This window comes from Triticum aestivum, chromosome 6B, assembly GCF_018294505.1.
Source record: "Triticum aestivum cultivar Chinese Spring chromosome 6B, IWGSC CS RefSeq v2.1, whole genome shotgun sequence".
Classification (NCBI taxonomy): Eukaryota; Viridiplantae; Streptophyta; class Magnoliopsida; order Poales; family Poaceae; genus Triticum; species Triticum aestivum.
Window position 1 is genome coordinate 10,254,802 of NC_057810.1, and position 15,099 is coordinate 10,269,900.

Below are 15,099 nucleotides of genomic sequence, written 5' to 3' on the forward strand. Positions count from 1 at the left end.
ACCACGATTGCTCGCACCCACCCGCCGCCGGCAGCCATAATTTTTGCTTCCCCGATTTAAATCTGGAAATTTGTTGACGACTCATCGTCGGGAGGAACCCACCCGCCGCCGGCAGCCTGCCATCCTTGTTGGGGACGCATTTTGCTGGTGCCTTTCTGGTGGTGACGCCCTCACATTTGGTCTCGAAACCCATAGCCTCGGCATGATCAAGAAGCCAATACTTACCCCTCTGACCGACCTGCGCTACGGAATGGTTCAGCTCTTCCGAGCGGAGGATGGTGGACTTGGCTTCGCGCATTTGGTAGGGCACACCATGCATGAAATTGTGGGTGCTGGGATCAAACCGTGATGGTGTTCCCAGATGGGTGCCTCTGCAAACCTTTCAGATGGAGGAGCTCCTTCCGCGGAGAGCGTTTAGTGGACGCTGCGAATGGGCAAGGATGGGATGGCGGGGTACGACGAGGACACAAATGCGATTATTCTGTCCACGGTGATTGGCGACTTCACGCTCCAAGTTGACACGAGCGAGATCAGCCATATTATCAAGAGAAATGCCGGACGTTGCCATGCTTATTATCCCTACAGAAATTTCTATGCCGCGGGTAATGCCTCCCTACCTACATTATTGCACAAGCAAAAAAAAAAGGTCCAGTTACTTTATTTTGCTGGTATTCATTCTAGTTACTTTTGTTAGAGTGCTTGGATCGACCGGATATAGAAGGACACATTGAGTTGTATGTTTGTTTGTATAGCACCAGTGATCACATTGTGATCACATGGAATACTGCAAGTTCTCAAAACCGGCCGCACAAGCAAAAAAAGAAGTCCAATTACTGCAAGTTCTCAAAACCGGCCAGGAACCTACCGGATTTTCCCTATGTGTGTGTGTGTGTGTGGCCAGGAACCTACTGCAGTAGGTTCCTAAACCGTTTTTAATGGTTTCTCTTTTAGTTTTGAAATTTCGTTTTATTTTCCTTATTTTATTTTACTTTCCTTCTTTTTTTTTGAACATTTCATTCAACGCCTAAACCTGCACAGCCAACTCGCTGGTGACCATGGCAGAGAGATCTGGAGACTGATCAATCCACGAAAGATCAGCCGCTCCTATCTTGTAGCTATAAGAAGCTAGTACATGGGCCAGATTAAAAAAAAAAGCTAGTACATGGGCCGCCTTTTTACATTCCCGGTTATAGAAACTAAAGCTAAAAGACTCAAAATTTGCATGACACAAACTGCGCGTCTCCCATTGATTTTTTTATATTTTTTTCTAAAAAAGCTTTTTAGAAATTTTAAACATTGTTCGAAATTTCAAAATTTGTCCAAAAAATTCAGGAAATGAGTGCATTCATTTCTTTTGCAGTTTTCAAAATTTTGATCAGATTTTAAAAAAATGTTCCTGTTTTTCAAATTTGTTCACAACTCCAAAACTGTTTGTAGTTTCAAAACTTAGTAAGAAATTGCAATTGTTTTCGGGAATTTTAAAATACAGTACAGGCTTCCAATTTTTTGTCAAAAAGTCAAAAAAATATGTAAGAATTGAACAAATATTCCCGTTTTATAATTTCTTTTCGGAATTTTGAAAAGGTTAACGGTTTAAAAGTTTGTTCAATTTAAAAGGATGTTTGCTAATTTTAGAAATATTTCTCGTTTTATATTTGTTTAGGAATTTCGAAAATGCTAATGTTTTCAAAGTTTTTTCAATTTAAAAAAATGTTCACTAATTTCAAAAAATGTTGATGGTATCAAATTTTATTCTTCTTTTGTAATTTTGTTCATACATTTTTAAAATCTACTTTTTCAGAATCGTAAAATGCTTAATTTAAAAAAAATAAAATAATTTTGAAGTATATTCAGTATTCGTAGAATTGTCAATAGGCGTCAAAAAACGGTTGTTCTTTCAAAAAAAATGATTAGTTTTTTTTTATGTTTTGAGTTTTAAACAGATTTGGAAAGTGTCCGCGTTTCGAAAAACATACACTTTTTTTTCTTCTAAAAGAATGGGCTGGAGTTTCAAAAAATCAAAATATGATCTGGTGTTGCCATTGATTCTTAAAGTAGCTGGCATTTTCTTTTTCTTTTTAGACAAGTTGAAGCAGCTGGCTGCTCTGTAGTCATGTACCGCAGATTGGGCTGGGATGGGCTGGGCTTGGATTGGGCTGGGCTGCACCCGTGCTTACAGCCTGCCTACTACTCCTTCGGCGCTCCCCTCACTCACTCCCCACTCCTCATCATCGTCAATCAATCAAACGAAAAAAAAAGAAGCAGTTGGCGGACGGACTGGAGATGAGCGGAGCCGCCGGCGAGCTCACCGCGCCGCCCCGTCGCCGGCGATCCGGCCGAGGTTTGCCCGCCATTCTCCTCCCCCTCCCGCTCCATCTGACCCAGCAGCTATTCCTGCTTCTTTTCTTCTTAATTTCTCCCCTCCTAGCAGAGCAGAAAACCCTAGCCAGCCAGATTCCCCCCTCCCGATCGAACCCTAACATTCTTCCCCTGCCGCCGCAGCAGCGCAGAGAGAGGAGACGGCGCCGCTGCTGGATCCCGCCGCCGAGGCTCCCCAGGGCCGAGGGTAAGATGCCGCCGATGCCCTCACCCCACCTCCTTATTTTGCACATTGCAATACTACTTACTCTGTGCATATGCCAAAGTGGTGAAGTGGTTGAGGCTGAGACGCCCCCTCTCCTTCTTGCCGCTTGCTTGCCGGGTTCCGTCTTGTGTGTTATCCATGATCAGCAGACATTAGTCGATTTGCGTGCGATTAGTGGCTCCTGGATTTGGTTCGGGTAATGCCTGGCTCTGTGACGTGAGGTGCTACTTGCAAGGTGGATGGGCAAGATGCAGTAGGCCCTAGTGTAGAGAACGCACCTAGCCCGAATCGTCTACTTCAATCAAAGTAACTGAGAATGTTTTCAGTGTTTTGGAAAGTATCTCCTGCTTGATGATTATACACTTGTATGTTTCGGTTTCTGGATATTCGTGACTGATAGCTTGTTGTCATGCTTATTAACCTTAGTTGCATTTCTGGATTGTAGCAGTGCAGAGAGAGGAGGGCTGTTGGACCCCGCTGAGGTTCCCCAACTCCAGTGGTAAGATCCCGCCGATGTTCCTCCCCCTCTTAATTTTTGCGCAGTGCACTACTTACTTTGTTTATGCAATGCTGTCTGGATGGATGTACATATGTCTGCTCTGTGTGCTGGATCATTTGAGAAACCAGAAGATTGATCAACATTTTATTTTCGTCTTAGGGCCGACCCCATTTCCAGCTCGCCGCGTGTGTACGGTAGGAAGCAGTGGCGTGCCGTGTGCAAGGTGCTCGGCAACGACAATCTCCTCGCTGAGATCCTCGTCCGCCTCCCTCCCAAGCCGTCCTCGCTCCCCCGCGCGTCCGCCGTGTGCAAGCGCTGGCGCGGCATCCTCTCCGACCCCGAGTTCCTCAAACGCTTCCGCAAGCACCACCGCAAGCCTCCTCTGCTCGGCTTCTTTGAAGGGTATGCCAACCGCTTTGCTCCCGTCATGGACTCGCCCGACCGTATCACTGCCTCCTGCTTCTCCATGCCCAAGAGCAGCACGCGCTACAACGACCATCGAGAATACATGGGCTGCCGCCACGGCCTTGCTGTTCTGGTCAACAAGCAGGAGCGCAAGACCTTCGTGTGGGACCCCCTCACTGGCCGACAGCACAGCGTGGATTTTCCGCCCGGGCTAGATGACGCCTTTGCGGGGAATTTCTGTATGTGGCGCGGCGCGGTGTTGTGTGCTGATGCTGAAGATGGGCATGTGCACGGAGATTGCTTCTCGAGTCCGTTTAAATTGGTCTTGCTCTGCTGCGGTGGATACAATACACAGGCATTTTGCTCTGTCTATGACTCGGTGTCTGGTGTTTGGGGAGGTGTTTTCTCGACCGCAATATCGCGTACAATTTCTCTGTTAAGGCCCAGTATCCTGGTCGGTGACGCACTTTGCTGGCTGATTTCTGGAGGTGATATCCTTGTGTTTGATTTCAAATGTCAGAGCCTTGATGTGATCGAGAAGCCGGCATTCTGCTATGTTACCGACGGGTGTTTTCAGATCTTACGGATGGAGGGTGGTGGACTTGGCCTTGCTGTTTTGTTGGACCTGACCATCCAATTGTGGGAGAGGAAATCTAACTCTGATGGTGTCGTCGGATGGGTGTTGCTGAAGAAAACCATTCCACTGGAGGGGATGGTTCCAAGGGGAATGAATTCTGTACGTTTCGTCGGGTATGATGAGGACACAAATGTGATTGTTCTCACTTCGATGACCGGCAACTTCACACTCCAACTTGACTCGATGCAGATCAAACATATTGTCAAAAGAAACAACATATGTTACGACCCGTTTTATCCCTACACGAATTTCTATACTGCAGGTAATACGTCCCTGTCTACATTGCATGAACAAAAAAGTCCAATCAGTTTTTTTTCGCTCAGATTCAATGCAGTTGCTTCTGGGACTTTGTTGCGGTAATATTGTTCCTATGAGTAAGGATATATAAAAATACATTCTGTTGTTTGTTTTATGTTGGTCTGCTGATATTATGGTGATCTAAATTCTTATTATCTAGGGTACAAGCTAGAGCAGGAATATAACTATTGGTTTGATGCCTGGCCATTGCTAAATGCTAACTATGATTATGTGTTTGCAATGATCTTGTCATTAGAGGGTCTCAAAGTATTGGAATGAAACCATCTGCTCTGTGAAATAGTTAGCCAATTGGCACATCTAGAAGCTTAAAGCTTTTTATGTTTTCTCATTCATTGTTTTTCCTTGTAAGATTAAAATTTATACTGATCAATCTTGATAGTTATCGTCAATTCATGGTACCATGTACTCTAGTTTTGATCGAGTAGTAGTACTAGTTCATTAATTTCACGTAGTACCATGTAATGCTTGTTTTGGAACTTAGGTTTTCCAATCTGCGCATATTTTATTTTGGCATTATGGTCATAACTGGTACAAACTCGCTTGAAAATAATTCTGGGTAAATGAATTTTTTTCTGAACATGTAAACAGCCATTCTTTTTTGGACCCAGCAACATTTACTATCCTTGGCTCAACTTTTCTTTCAATTCTTGTTTGGTTTGGGCTTCTTTTGCTTGTAGCAAGGCAGGGCAGTCGGTCGGGAAGGGGTGAATCTGGAACTAATTGTGATCGGACCAGATCTGCTAACATACTACCTTGGTCAAACAATTTAGGTAATTTTATCATCCCGTATATGTTTTCTTTTCTTGGTTTCTCAAGTTACAAGATGGTGCCATGGCAATTCTTAGATTTCCAAAAAGCATGCCTTTGAGTAGAGATACCAGACATTTTTGTGCCTCAGATGATATGCATCTTGTCACTGATCTTTTATGTTCTACGGCGGCAGTACGTAGTTATGTAGCACACAAAGTAAATGTTCTCTTATAGTATCAATTTTTCTAATAGCGCTGGGATGATTCAGCTCTGGTTATGTTTTTCGTATAATTTGCACTATGGCAAAGTTAATGTTTATGTATGGTGATCATACAAAATTAGGCTTTTCTCTTAGAGAGTCTTACCAATTTGTTTTCACTGAGATGGCATTGATTGTTCAGCAGGTAGTGGGAGTTAACTTCGGGTTGCTGAGACGCAGCCATGGCTAGTTGGCGTACGGAAATTCTTCTATTTTGCTGAGATGCAGACATGGCCAGTTGTGTAGTGAAGTTCTTCTATTTTGTATGATGCGGTTCACGCTTAAAATGTCCTGCTATGTAGTCTGTTGGATCCTCTACTATGTAGTATGCTGTGGCATGTGGTGTGATCGATGCTGAGATGTCAACTCTATGTAGTATGTAGGTTGTTCTACTTTTAGGTACCGCGGGCCGTGAAGTGAGCCTATCGGGTTTAATCATCTGAACTCTTATATATATATTAGTATCTAAGTTCAGCGGACATCAGTCAATTTGCGTGCCTGATTAGTGACTCGTGGAATTGGTTCGGCATTTTACAGAGTTTCTTTGTGAAGTCCCTAACTGTGAGTCTTGTGATCTAATTGTGATAATGCTGCTCACATCTCCACTTGCAGCAGGGACAGACAATGCCTGTATATGCTCTGTTTTACTGCCTAGCTAGAGCACAAACCTAGCCCCAGTTGTATATTCCCAGTTGCTAGTGGTCTAACTGATGTCTTGGCTCTTTCTTGGAGGAGACAAATCAAGAAAATGTTGTCAGTTTTTGTTTGAACTTCAAAGAGTTTTGTGGCTTGGCTCTTAATCAAAATAGTGTTGTGAGTTTTTGTTTGAACTTTGTTTGACTGGAGAAAATTACTGATTTTTTGTTAAATTCTAGTCTTGTTCTGGATCTGCCATGGAGATTTTTATTGTCCTGCATTACGCTGAAGATATTTTCACATCTTGGACTTGCCGTTTTCGACACTCAGTCCATTAAAGTCGGTTCTCCAGGAAAAACGAGAGACTGACGCAGCCTGGTGAGAGAGCCAACCGGTGACTGCCACGGCGACATTTTTTCTGTCGGCCGCACCTTGGTGCCTGGGTCTACATGCGCATAAGGAAAATGCTGCCTTAGATTGTTGTTGCTGTCAAAATCAAAATGTTTGGCCTTGATTTTTTTTTTGTGGAGAGCCTCCGAGGGCAATGCCGAGTGCGTTCTGTTTCCACTCAAGCCACCTGGGTTCGAATCCTCCCACCTACCTAACAAAGAAGGGAGGGAACTTCCCCCCTTAGCCTCGTTTTATGTTCAGTATTTTTAGCACAGTCTCAGTTTTCTTAGATTACTTTTTCTCTTATTCATGCAGTCTTCAACAGCATGCGATGAATAGCTCAATTCAGTCTCCATCGCAAAAAAAGAAAAAGAGGGTTCAATTCGCTCATAGTACTACTGTGTATGTGTATTGGTCAATTAGTTCATTACAACATAATACTGCACAAAAATACAAGAATATAAGTAAAGCAGTTGAAACTCTGTACTGGTTAAGTAGTTTGGGAATCTTGCTGTGTTGCTGGTAGATGAATTGGAAGAAGCATTATAACATGCTTGGCAGATATAAAGAAAGTAAAACAAAAAAAAAGGTTCCGAAAGTCAACTTATTAGGTGAAAAGGTGATCAAAATAGGATTTATAAAATTATTGTACAGACAACTCCTTGAAAAATACCACAAGAAAGTGTAGTAAAATAAAAAAAAAAGAAAATTCAGAAATATAAGGATATTCATGATTTTTTTTAAATCAGACATCTCAAAATAAGAAATGGAACGAAGATATTTATGCTTTACCAAACATCATGGTTTTCCTAAAAAAAACATGGTGTTCGAAATTAAACTTATCCCACAAAATAAAAAATGAAATGATCTAATAAAAAATGTCTTGCCTAAATAAAAGTACGGCTTTCCATAAATACGATACTGATGAAAAAAAAATCATCTGACGATTTGATTTTTTTCCAGCAACTTGCACATAGTCATCAGTCTATTTTTTTAAAAGAAAATCTCAGTGGCCTTTTGTGAGAAATGCCTTTTTTAGTGTGAGTAAAAAGATAGGCCTTTTTCTGGTGTGAGTAAGAAGATTGTATTTTTATAGGCAAGACTTTTTTAGGAGTGGCAAGATGTTTTATTGAAAAAAAGGGGCCTTTTTTAGTTTTTTTTTAGAATTAGGGGCCTTTTTTAGGCGATAGGGCGATTCCTAACTGGCAGATTGGGCTGGGCTTGGATGGGCCACGGTTTACATGGCAGGCTAGGCTGCAACCGTGCTTACTGCAGTCTCCACTCTCAGTCCCCAGTCCCCCACTCTCACTCAGCTGGCCTCACCCCGCCGCCGGCGACCTCACCCCGCCGCCCCGTCCCCAGCCCCGGCAGCCACCCACCGGCGATTCGAGGTCAGGCAACCCAATCTACTCCTTCCCGTCCATCTCCATCTAATCTACTCCCATTCTTGTTAATTTCCCCCCTCCAAATCAAGCCCTAACATTCTTCCCCTGCTTCATTACAGCAATTGAGAGAGGAGACGAGATGATGGATCCGGCTGCTGAGATTCCCCAGTGCCAAGGGTAACATTCACCATCCAGTTCCTCTCCCGGCCTCTTTATTTTGTGCAGTGCACTGTACTTACTTTGTGTGTGCTATATGCTGGATGGATGGATTCATGGATGGATGATGTGCATATGTGTGTTGGATGCTTCCAACCAGTTGATTGACTGCATTTTCTTTTCATGTCAGGGCCGGTCCCATCGCCGGATCGCCGTGTGTGGAAGATGACAAGGCCAAGGACCAAGGGTAAAATTCCCCATCTAGTTCCTGTGACCCCCTCTTCATTTTGTGTATGCTATGCTGTGCTGGATGTACATATGTGTTTGTGCACCTACTTACTTTGTGTTTGCTATGCTATGCTTGATGGATGTGCATATGTGTGCTGGATCATTGGAGAAACCAGCCAATTGATTGAATTTTCTTTTTTTTTTTGTGTCAGTGCCGATCCCATTCCCAGCTCTCCGTGTGTGGATGGAAATAGGCTGCTGTGTTCCAGGCCGCCAGCCGATCCGGTGTCCAATGTGCTCAGCGACGACAACCTCCTCATCGAGATCCTTGTCCGCCTCCCTCCAAAGCCGTCCTCGCTCCCCCGCGCGTCGGCCGTATGCAGGCACTGGGGCAGCATCCTCTCCGAACCCAAGTTCCGCAAACGCTTCCGCAAGCACCACCGGAAACCTCCTCTGCTCGGCTTCTTCAGAGGGTATGCTAAAAGCTTCATTCCTGCTATGACTCGCCTGACCGCATCCCTGCTGCCCGCTTCTCCCGGTCAAAGAGCAGCACACCATACCATGAACATGAATACATGGGCTGCCGCCACGGACTCTCTCTCCTAATCAAAGAGTTTAACGGCGAGACCGTCGTGTGGCTTTTCCACCAGGGTTCAACAACAGCGTCTTGAGGAGGGATTACTGTGCCTGGCATGGCACTGTATTGTGCATCGATGCCGAAGATGGGCATGTCCACGGAGATTGCTTCTCGAGCCCGTTTAAATTGGTTTTGGTTTGCGCTGAGTACAATACACCGGCATTTTGTTCTGTCTACGACTCGGCGTCTGGTGTTTGGGGAGATATTTTCTCGATGATGACGATAACAGCTGGAATGTCTAGGTTAAGAAGGCCCAGCACCCTTGTCGGGAATACACTTTGCTTGTTGATTTCTGGAGGTGATGTCCTTGTGTTTGATTTCGGAATGCAAAGTCTTGGTCTGATCGAAAAGCTGGTAGAAAACCATGGTACCGATGACTGGTATTTTCATCTCTTACGGATGGAGAATGATGGACTAGGCCTTGCTATTTCGCTGGACCTGACTATCAAATTATGGGAGAGGAAATCTAACTGCGATGGTGTTTTTGAATGGGTGCTGCTGCAGAAAACCATTCCACTTGAGGGTATGGTTCCAACGAGAATGTATTCTGCACTTTTCGTCGGGTATGATGAGGACGCAAATGTGATTGTTCTCACTACTGTAACCGGCAACTTCACACTCCAAGTTGACTCGATGCAGATCAAACATATTGTTAAAAGAAACAACATATGTCCTGACACCTTTTATCCCTACAGGAATTTCTATACTGCAGGTAATACGCCCTATCTACATCGCAAAGCAAAAAAGTCCATTTAGTTTGTTTCGCTCGTATTCATTCCAGTTACTTTTGGTACGTTATTGCGGTAACATTGTTCCTGTTATTAGGATTGAGCTAGATACATAAAAATATGTTGTCTTGTTTGTTCCTCTGTTGATCTGGTCATCTTATGGTTATCTAATTTCTTGTTATTATAGAGCTCCATTAAAGCTAGAACAGGAATACAAATATTGCTTTGTTTCCTGGCCATTGCTAAAGGCTAAATACCATTATGTACTTGTAATGATCTTTTCATCAGGGGGGTTCTAAAAATTGGAAAGTGGCAATAGCTGCAGTAGTGAAACCATCTGAAGTAATTAAGCAATTGGAACATCTGGAGGTGGCTTAAAGCTTGTCATGTTTTCTTATTCACTATTTTTCCTTGCAAGATTAAAATTTAACTGGATCGATCTTGATAGAAATCATCAATTCATAAACCTCACTCGACAATAATTCTGGATAAATGCATTTCTCCGAACATGTAAACATTTTTACCATTCTTTTTTGGACCTGGTGATATATGTGGCTTCATTTTCTATCTTGGACTCAACTTCTCTTAGAGTTTTCATATGTTTTGGGCTTCTTTTGCTTGTAGGCAGGAGAGTTGGGACGAAAGGAGCGGATCTGGAACTGTGTACACACTTGATCTGCTAACATGCTATCTTGGTCAAACAACTTAGATACTTTTATCTTTTCATATATCTTTTTTTTTTGCTTGGTTACCCAATTTGCAAGAAGCATTTTCAAGAAGCATGCCTTTGTGCCATTTTCCGTTTGTACTCTGAGCCTCACATATGGGTTGGCACACAAAAGTAAATCTGGAATGAGTTGACAATCTTAGAGTTTGTTTGCCTCAGATGATAGGCGGTGAGTCACCGATCTCGTAATTTCTACTGTGATCGTGTGTACTTAACTACTTATATTGCAAGAATCTTGAAAACATGTCAGCATATAGGTGGCAATGCAAACTAAATGTTCCCTTATTGTTGTTCTCCGTTTGTAGTATTAGCTTGTGTACTGGGCCGATTCAGCTTTGGATATTTTTTTTTGTATAATCTGCACTCCAGCAAAGTTAATGCTTATTTTTTGGGGATCATACAAAATTTGTTCTGCTGTGAGAGAACATTACCAATTTGTTTGACTGGGATGACATTGATTGTTCTGCAGGTGGTATTAAGAGAGAGTGAAATTCGGGTTGCTGGGACACCGCCATGACTAGTGGTCTAGGGAGGTTCTTCTGTTTTGCTGAGACGCTGGCATGGGTAGTTAGTGTAGTGAAGTTGTTCTATTTTTCTGTGACGCAGACATGGCTACTCGATGCTCAAATTGTCCTGCTATGTAGTCTATTATGTTCTTCTATGATGTGGTTGATGCTGAGATTGCTCCTCTATGTAGAATGTAGGCTGTTCTACTTTTATGCGCCTGTCCGTGAAGTGGAACTTGTTGGATTTAGCCGTGTGAACTCTTGTATATTAGTATCTAATATCAGCAGACATTAGTCGACTTGCATGCCTGGTTAATGCTCGGCTCTGATGTGAAGGTCTGTACTTTACACAGGTTCCGTGTGAAGTCCCAGTTGCCTAGCTACTTGAAAGAAACTAAGACGTGTACATGTTTGTACGATTGATCTTGTGAGTCTGCCCAGATCCATTAGAGTACACACCTAGCCCAGTTGCCTAGCTACTTCAAAGAAACTAAGATATGTACAGTGCAACCTTCATTGTTGGGCTTGCTGATGCCACTTTAGCACACATCCTTGCATGTTCTGCTTGATGCTATACACCTCTTGAGTTGCCTATCTCTGTATTGGCTTGAGAGCCCAAGGATACACCATCAGCCTGCAGGTACCAACCAAGATCACATGACCTGAAAGAAAGATTTACCCAGCTTGCAAAATTCTGCATGACATCGGGCTCTAGCGCATTTAATTATTTCTTGTCAGGTATATAGTTTTCGATGACCATTGCGTTAATGACAGATTGGATATTTTTGATTTTCTGCTGATCCTAAGAAGCCAGGTCATTTTGGTGTAAATCTATCTCGAAATTCAGCGTGCTCCAGGCTGCACTTAAACATGTTTGCTCTCTCTGGTTGTTGACAATCTGTCATCAAAGTCATTTCTTCAGGTGAGAGTGTTAAACTGAGGTTTAGTGCACAAAAATGGAAAGGAACTGTTGAGAAAATGTATCCATTAATCAAGTGTGTGAATGATTGATGATTACTACACAAGAAAAGAAACACTCACTGCCAAATATGTTAGTCAGAGTGAACATACGCACATAGTGCAGTCTAATCTTCATTGTCTGGTTGCTACATGACCCTTTAACACCACTTCTGATGTGTTTTCAATAACTTGAAAGGTGCCTCCTGCTTAATGCATACAGTTATATATATTTCGGAGATAACTTAATGTCATGAGCCGGGTTTAGCTGCGGGCAATTCCCCCGACATTAGCCCCCAGATTATCTTGAATACAGGCTTGGCGTGCATTCATGCTAAGCTTCCTGAAATAAGAATAGATAATGAGCCAGCTCCTGAAAATCTGGGTCTCTGTCATATCAACCTGCCGATGGTAATTCCATGCAGAAAAAATAACCCATATGATATCTTGAGTTGAAAAAATAACCCATATGATATCTTGAGTTGTCTTAAAAAACGCCTTGGCTTGATAAAAAGAAAATTTTGTCTGATGTAGTGTCAACTTTCAATGCTTCAGACTTTGATAAAAAATTCATACGATGTTGAGCTGACTTGTCTGAATATCTCGGAGGAGATAATCTTTGCAAACTTCTTCACCAAAAATATGAGACCTGGTTCGCATAAAACTAAAAATTTGAAGGTGTTCCTCCCTCACCTGTAGCCCCCAAGTGTTGAGTAGAAGAAAGTGATAGCTTAAGACTTGCTTAAATACAAATGGTGCATCTTTTGGAGAGAAACAGTTTGTCCAGCCAAGTCTCCAATTATAAACTGAATGTTTTGCACTTCACATGTGCAGCCCCCAAGGGCCGGCTCATCGGTACGTGATGAGCCGGGTCTTCAATTTGGACTATATAATCTTAGTAAACAACTGACTGCTGTCGCCCCCAAGTGTCGGGTTGTCTTGCCTCCAGCGACCTGGGACTTACATGTACTCCTTTGAAAATAGCATCATATGATGTAGCCCCCAAGCTTTGGGTCACTTTTCATGTAGTGGATTAAGGCTTGTATACTTTGAATTTTTGACAGGAGCAATTGGTAGCCCCCAAGGGCGGCGCATCATTATGTGATGGGTAGGGTCTTCAATGAGACTATTTATAATGATTATGCATTAGCCCCCAAGTGCCATAGTGCATGCTTGCAGCAACATGGGATGGGACTTTCATACTTCCATTGTAGAATAAAATCGTATCCACCGTCTGGATGATGTTTGTTGACTGCTTTGCATGTTAATGTTGAACAATGCTCCTTGTTGTAAGCTGGTGTTTGGATTAGGAAATAATAGCCATCTCTCTGAAATGACTTTGAAATCTCAATCATTAACACTGGTTATGATAACCTTGATGAAAATCCAGCCATGTTGGCCATGAAAGATTTGTTTATTCCGTCTTTTGCCCTTAAGACCTTTCGATCGGCTAGCGGCCTGTTCTGCCACCGGGCCATTTTCAGCCAGTGGTTCTATTCATCCCATTAAAGGCCCATGAAATCTTTGGGTCGTTTCAAGACCGTACATTTGTCCCATTAATTAATAGCCAATTATGCCTATGGTCTGTATTAAGCCCATGATGGCTTTCCGCCTATTAACAACACATTATGTGTTTGTGCCCATTAGCGGGCCATTGTGCTTTTAGCACGTTTGTGGACCATGTTGTGTTTTGAACCTTTTTAAATGTATGATGTTATACGACCCATTAGTGGCCAATGTCATGTTTTGGCCCGTTTGCGGCCCAAGGTTATTGCGGCCCATATGTGGCCCATGGTTACAATGAGAAACTTGAAATAAATGCACGGTACAAACGGTTATCTTGCATTAGTGCTCATATAAATCAACAAAAACAAATACAAGAGATGTGACATTTATTTGAACTTAATAGGATATGTTTTTTTAGAGAAAAGGCAGAGTATGACAAGACAGAAACCACATGAACAGAGCCACGAAATATGGTATCAATGCCAACATAGGATATGCAATCTCTTATTATATTATTTGCCTAGCAACAATTAGTTTGGGGAAATAAATACAAGATACAACTAAATGCATGCGATCTAATTCGTGCTTTTCTCCTGTACAAACCCTGACATTAAATACCACACAAAAGAATATGAAATAAATATAGTGCATACAAAGGTCGGAGTATGTCAGTACAAGGATATATGTGAACATTAATTTAAAGATACGCATAAATGCAACAAGGAATCGATCGATATCCACAACTTGGTGGTGGCTCTATATAAATACCAGCAATGGAGCTTGGCAGCGTGGATCCCATAGGGGAAGGAAGAAGCAAGGCAAGTAGAAGTACTCTCTTGTTGTGGTATGGCAATCCTCAATAGCGATACAAGGACCATTGTCTACACCATGGCGGTTGCTCTCTTGGTCGTCATGATGATGTCCTCTTCGTTGCCATCTTGTCATGGAACTGATGAAGGTATGCAACAATGTCCAGCTTGTTTTACTCTACGATTTCCAAACATGGAAAAACAAAAATCTAGCTAACTATATTCTTGTTTTATCTTTGTATACAAGCTAAACTGAATTGCTATTGCCGCAATAATGTAATTCATTTGTAGAGGAGGGTTGGGAGTGCCGTCAATTACTGCACTGCACTGCTCCGGGGTGCCTCTCTTATTGCAAAGTTTTAAAACATGGTGAAGGTCATGCTTACAGTATCATGTCCAAATGCCGTCACAACAGAACAGAGTGCTGCTGCCGAGACTACAATCAGCCGCCGCCGCCGCCAAGAGATCTCGTGCTTGTGCAAAACAATGCTGGTGCATGAAGTCGTTGCATGTTTTGATGAACCTGCAGTCGGAGCATTAATTGATCTATCCGATAAAAATCAAATAAACTTGTTTTATCTTCATACATACTCCAAGCAAACAAATGTTGTACTTTGAACAACCATGGTCTGTTCGACACCTGATTAACAATACTTCCGTAGAACTTCCTCGTATGAAAGTTATTAGGCCTATCGGGCTTCTCGTGTCCCGTGTTGCTCCCCGCCGGCAACCTGGGAGCGAAGCCCTAGCTACTGGCTAGGCTCCCGTCCACACCCGTCCCCTATCGCGGCCGTTGGTCTGCGCTGCCGAGCAAAGACCGCATGGCGTTGGCGCGGCACTCCCACCCCCACCCTCTCGGGCTTCTCGCGTCCCAAGCAGTAAAGTTTCTTGGCTGGTTGATAAGTCGCTTGAATGCCTGAATACACCACCGACGACACTATCATGCAGAGAAGCCATCTGTTTTGTCTGTGGTGCAAAATTT

At 42.9% G+C, this 15,099-nt stretch overlaps 2 protein-coding genes and 1 long non-coding RNA gene across 11 annotated transcripts; all 3 read left to right on the forward strand.

Annotated features, from left to right (window-relative positions):
• Positions 1–2,211: 2,211 nt before the first annotated feature.
• LOC123135391 (uncharacterized) lies at positions 2,212–5,936 on the forward strand. Of its 9 annotated transcripts, none has more exons than XM_044554446.1 (6): positions 2,212–2,341; positions 2,506–2,566; positions 3,030–3,083; positions 3,243–4,387; positions 5,121–5,213; positions 5,595–5,936. In XM_044554446.1, exons 1-6 carry the CDS (start codon positions 2,284–2,286, stop codon positions 5,609–5,611), a joined length of 1,428 nt encoding a protein of 475 aa, XP_044410381.1. In that variant the 5' UTR covers positions 2,212–2,283; the 3' UTR covers positions 5,612–5,936. The 9 variants fall into 9 exon arrangements, 7 of the variants coding, with proteins under 7 accessions (XP_044410381.1, XP_044410382.1, XP_044410378.1 ...); XM_044554447.1 differs by having other exon boundaries at positions 3,033–3,083; XR_006465981.1 differs by having other exon boundaries at positions 2,219–2,341; positions 2,503–2,566; positions 5,129–5,213.
• Positions 5,937–7,703: 1,767 nt separating this feature from the next.
• Positions 7,704–11,018, forward strand: LOC123138586 (uncharacterized). The gene is made up of 5 exons (XM_044558553.1): positions 7,704–7,869; positions 7,983–8,040; positions 8,210–8,266; positions 8,460–9,596; positions 10,237–11,018. Exons 1-4 carry the CDS (start codon positions 7,704–7,706, stop codon positions 8,851–8,853), a joined length of 675 nt encoding a protein of 224 aa, XP_044414488.1. The 3' UTR covers positions 8,854–9,596; positions 10,237–11,018.
• Positions 11,019–14,108: 3,090 nt separating this feature from the next.
• On the forward strand, positions 14,109–14,707 carry LOC123133093 (uncharacterized). Its single transcript, XR_006465157.1, has 2 exons — positions 14,109–14,266; positions 14,409–14,707. It is a non-coding gene; the product is annotated as an uncharacterized lncRNA (long non-coding RNA).
• Positions 14,708–15,099: the final 392 nt, after the last annotated feature.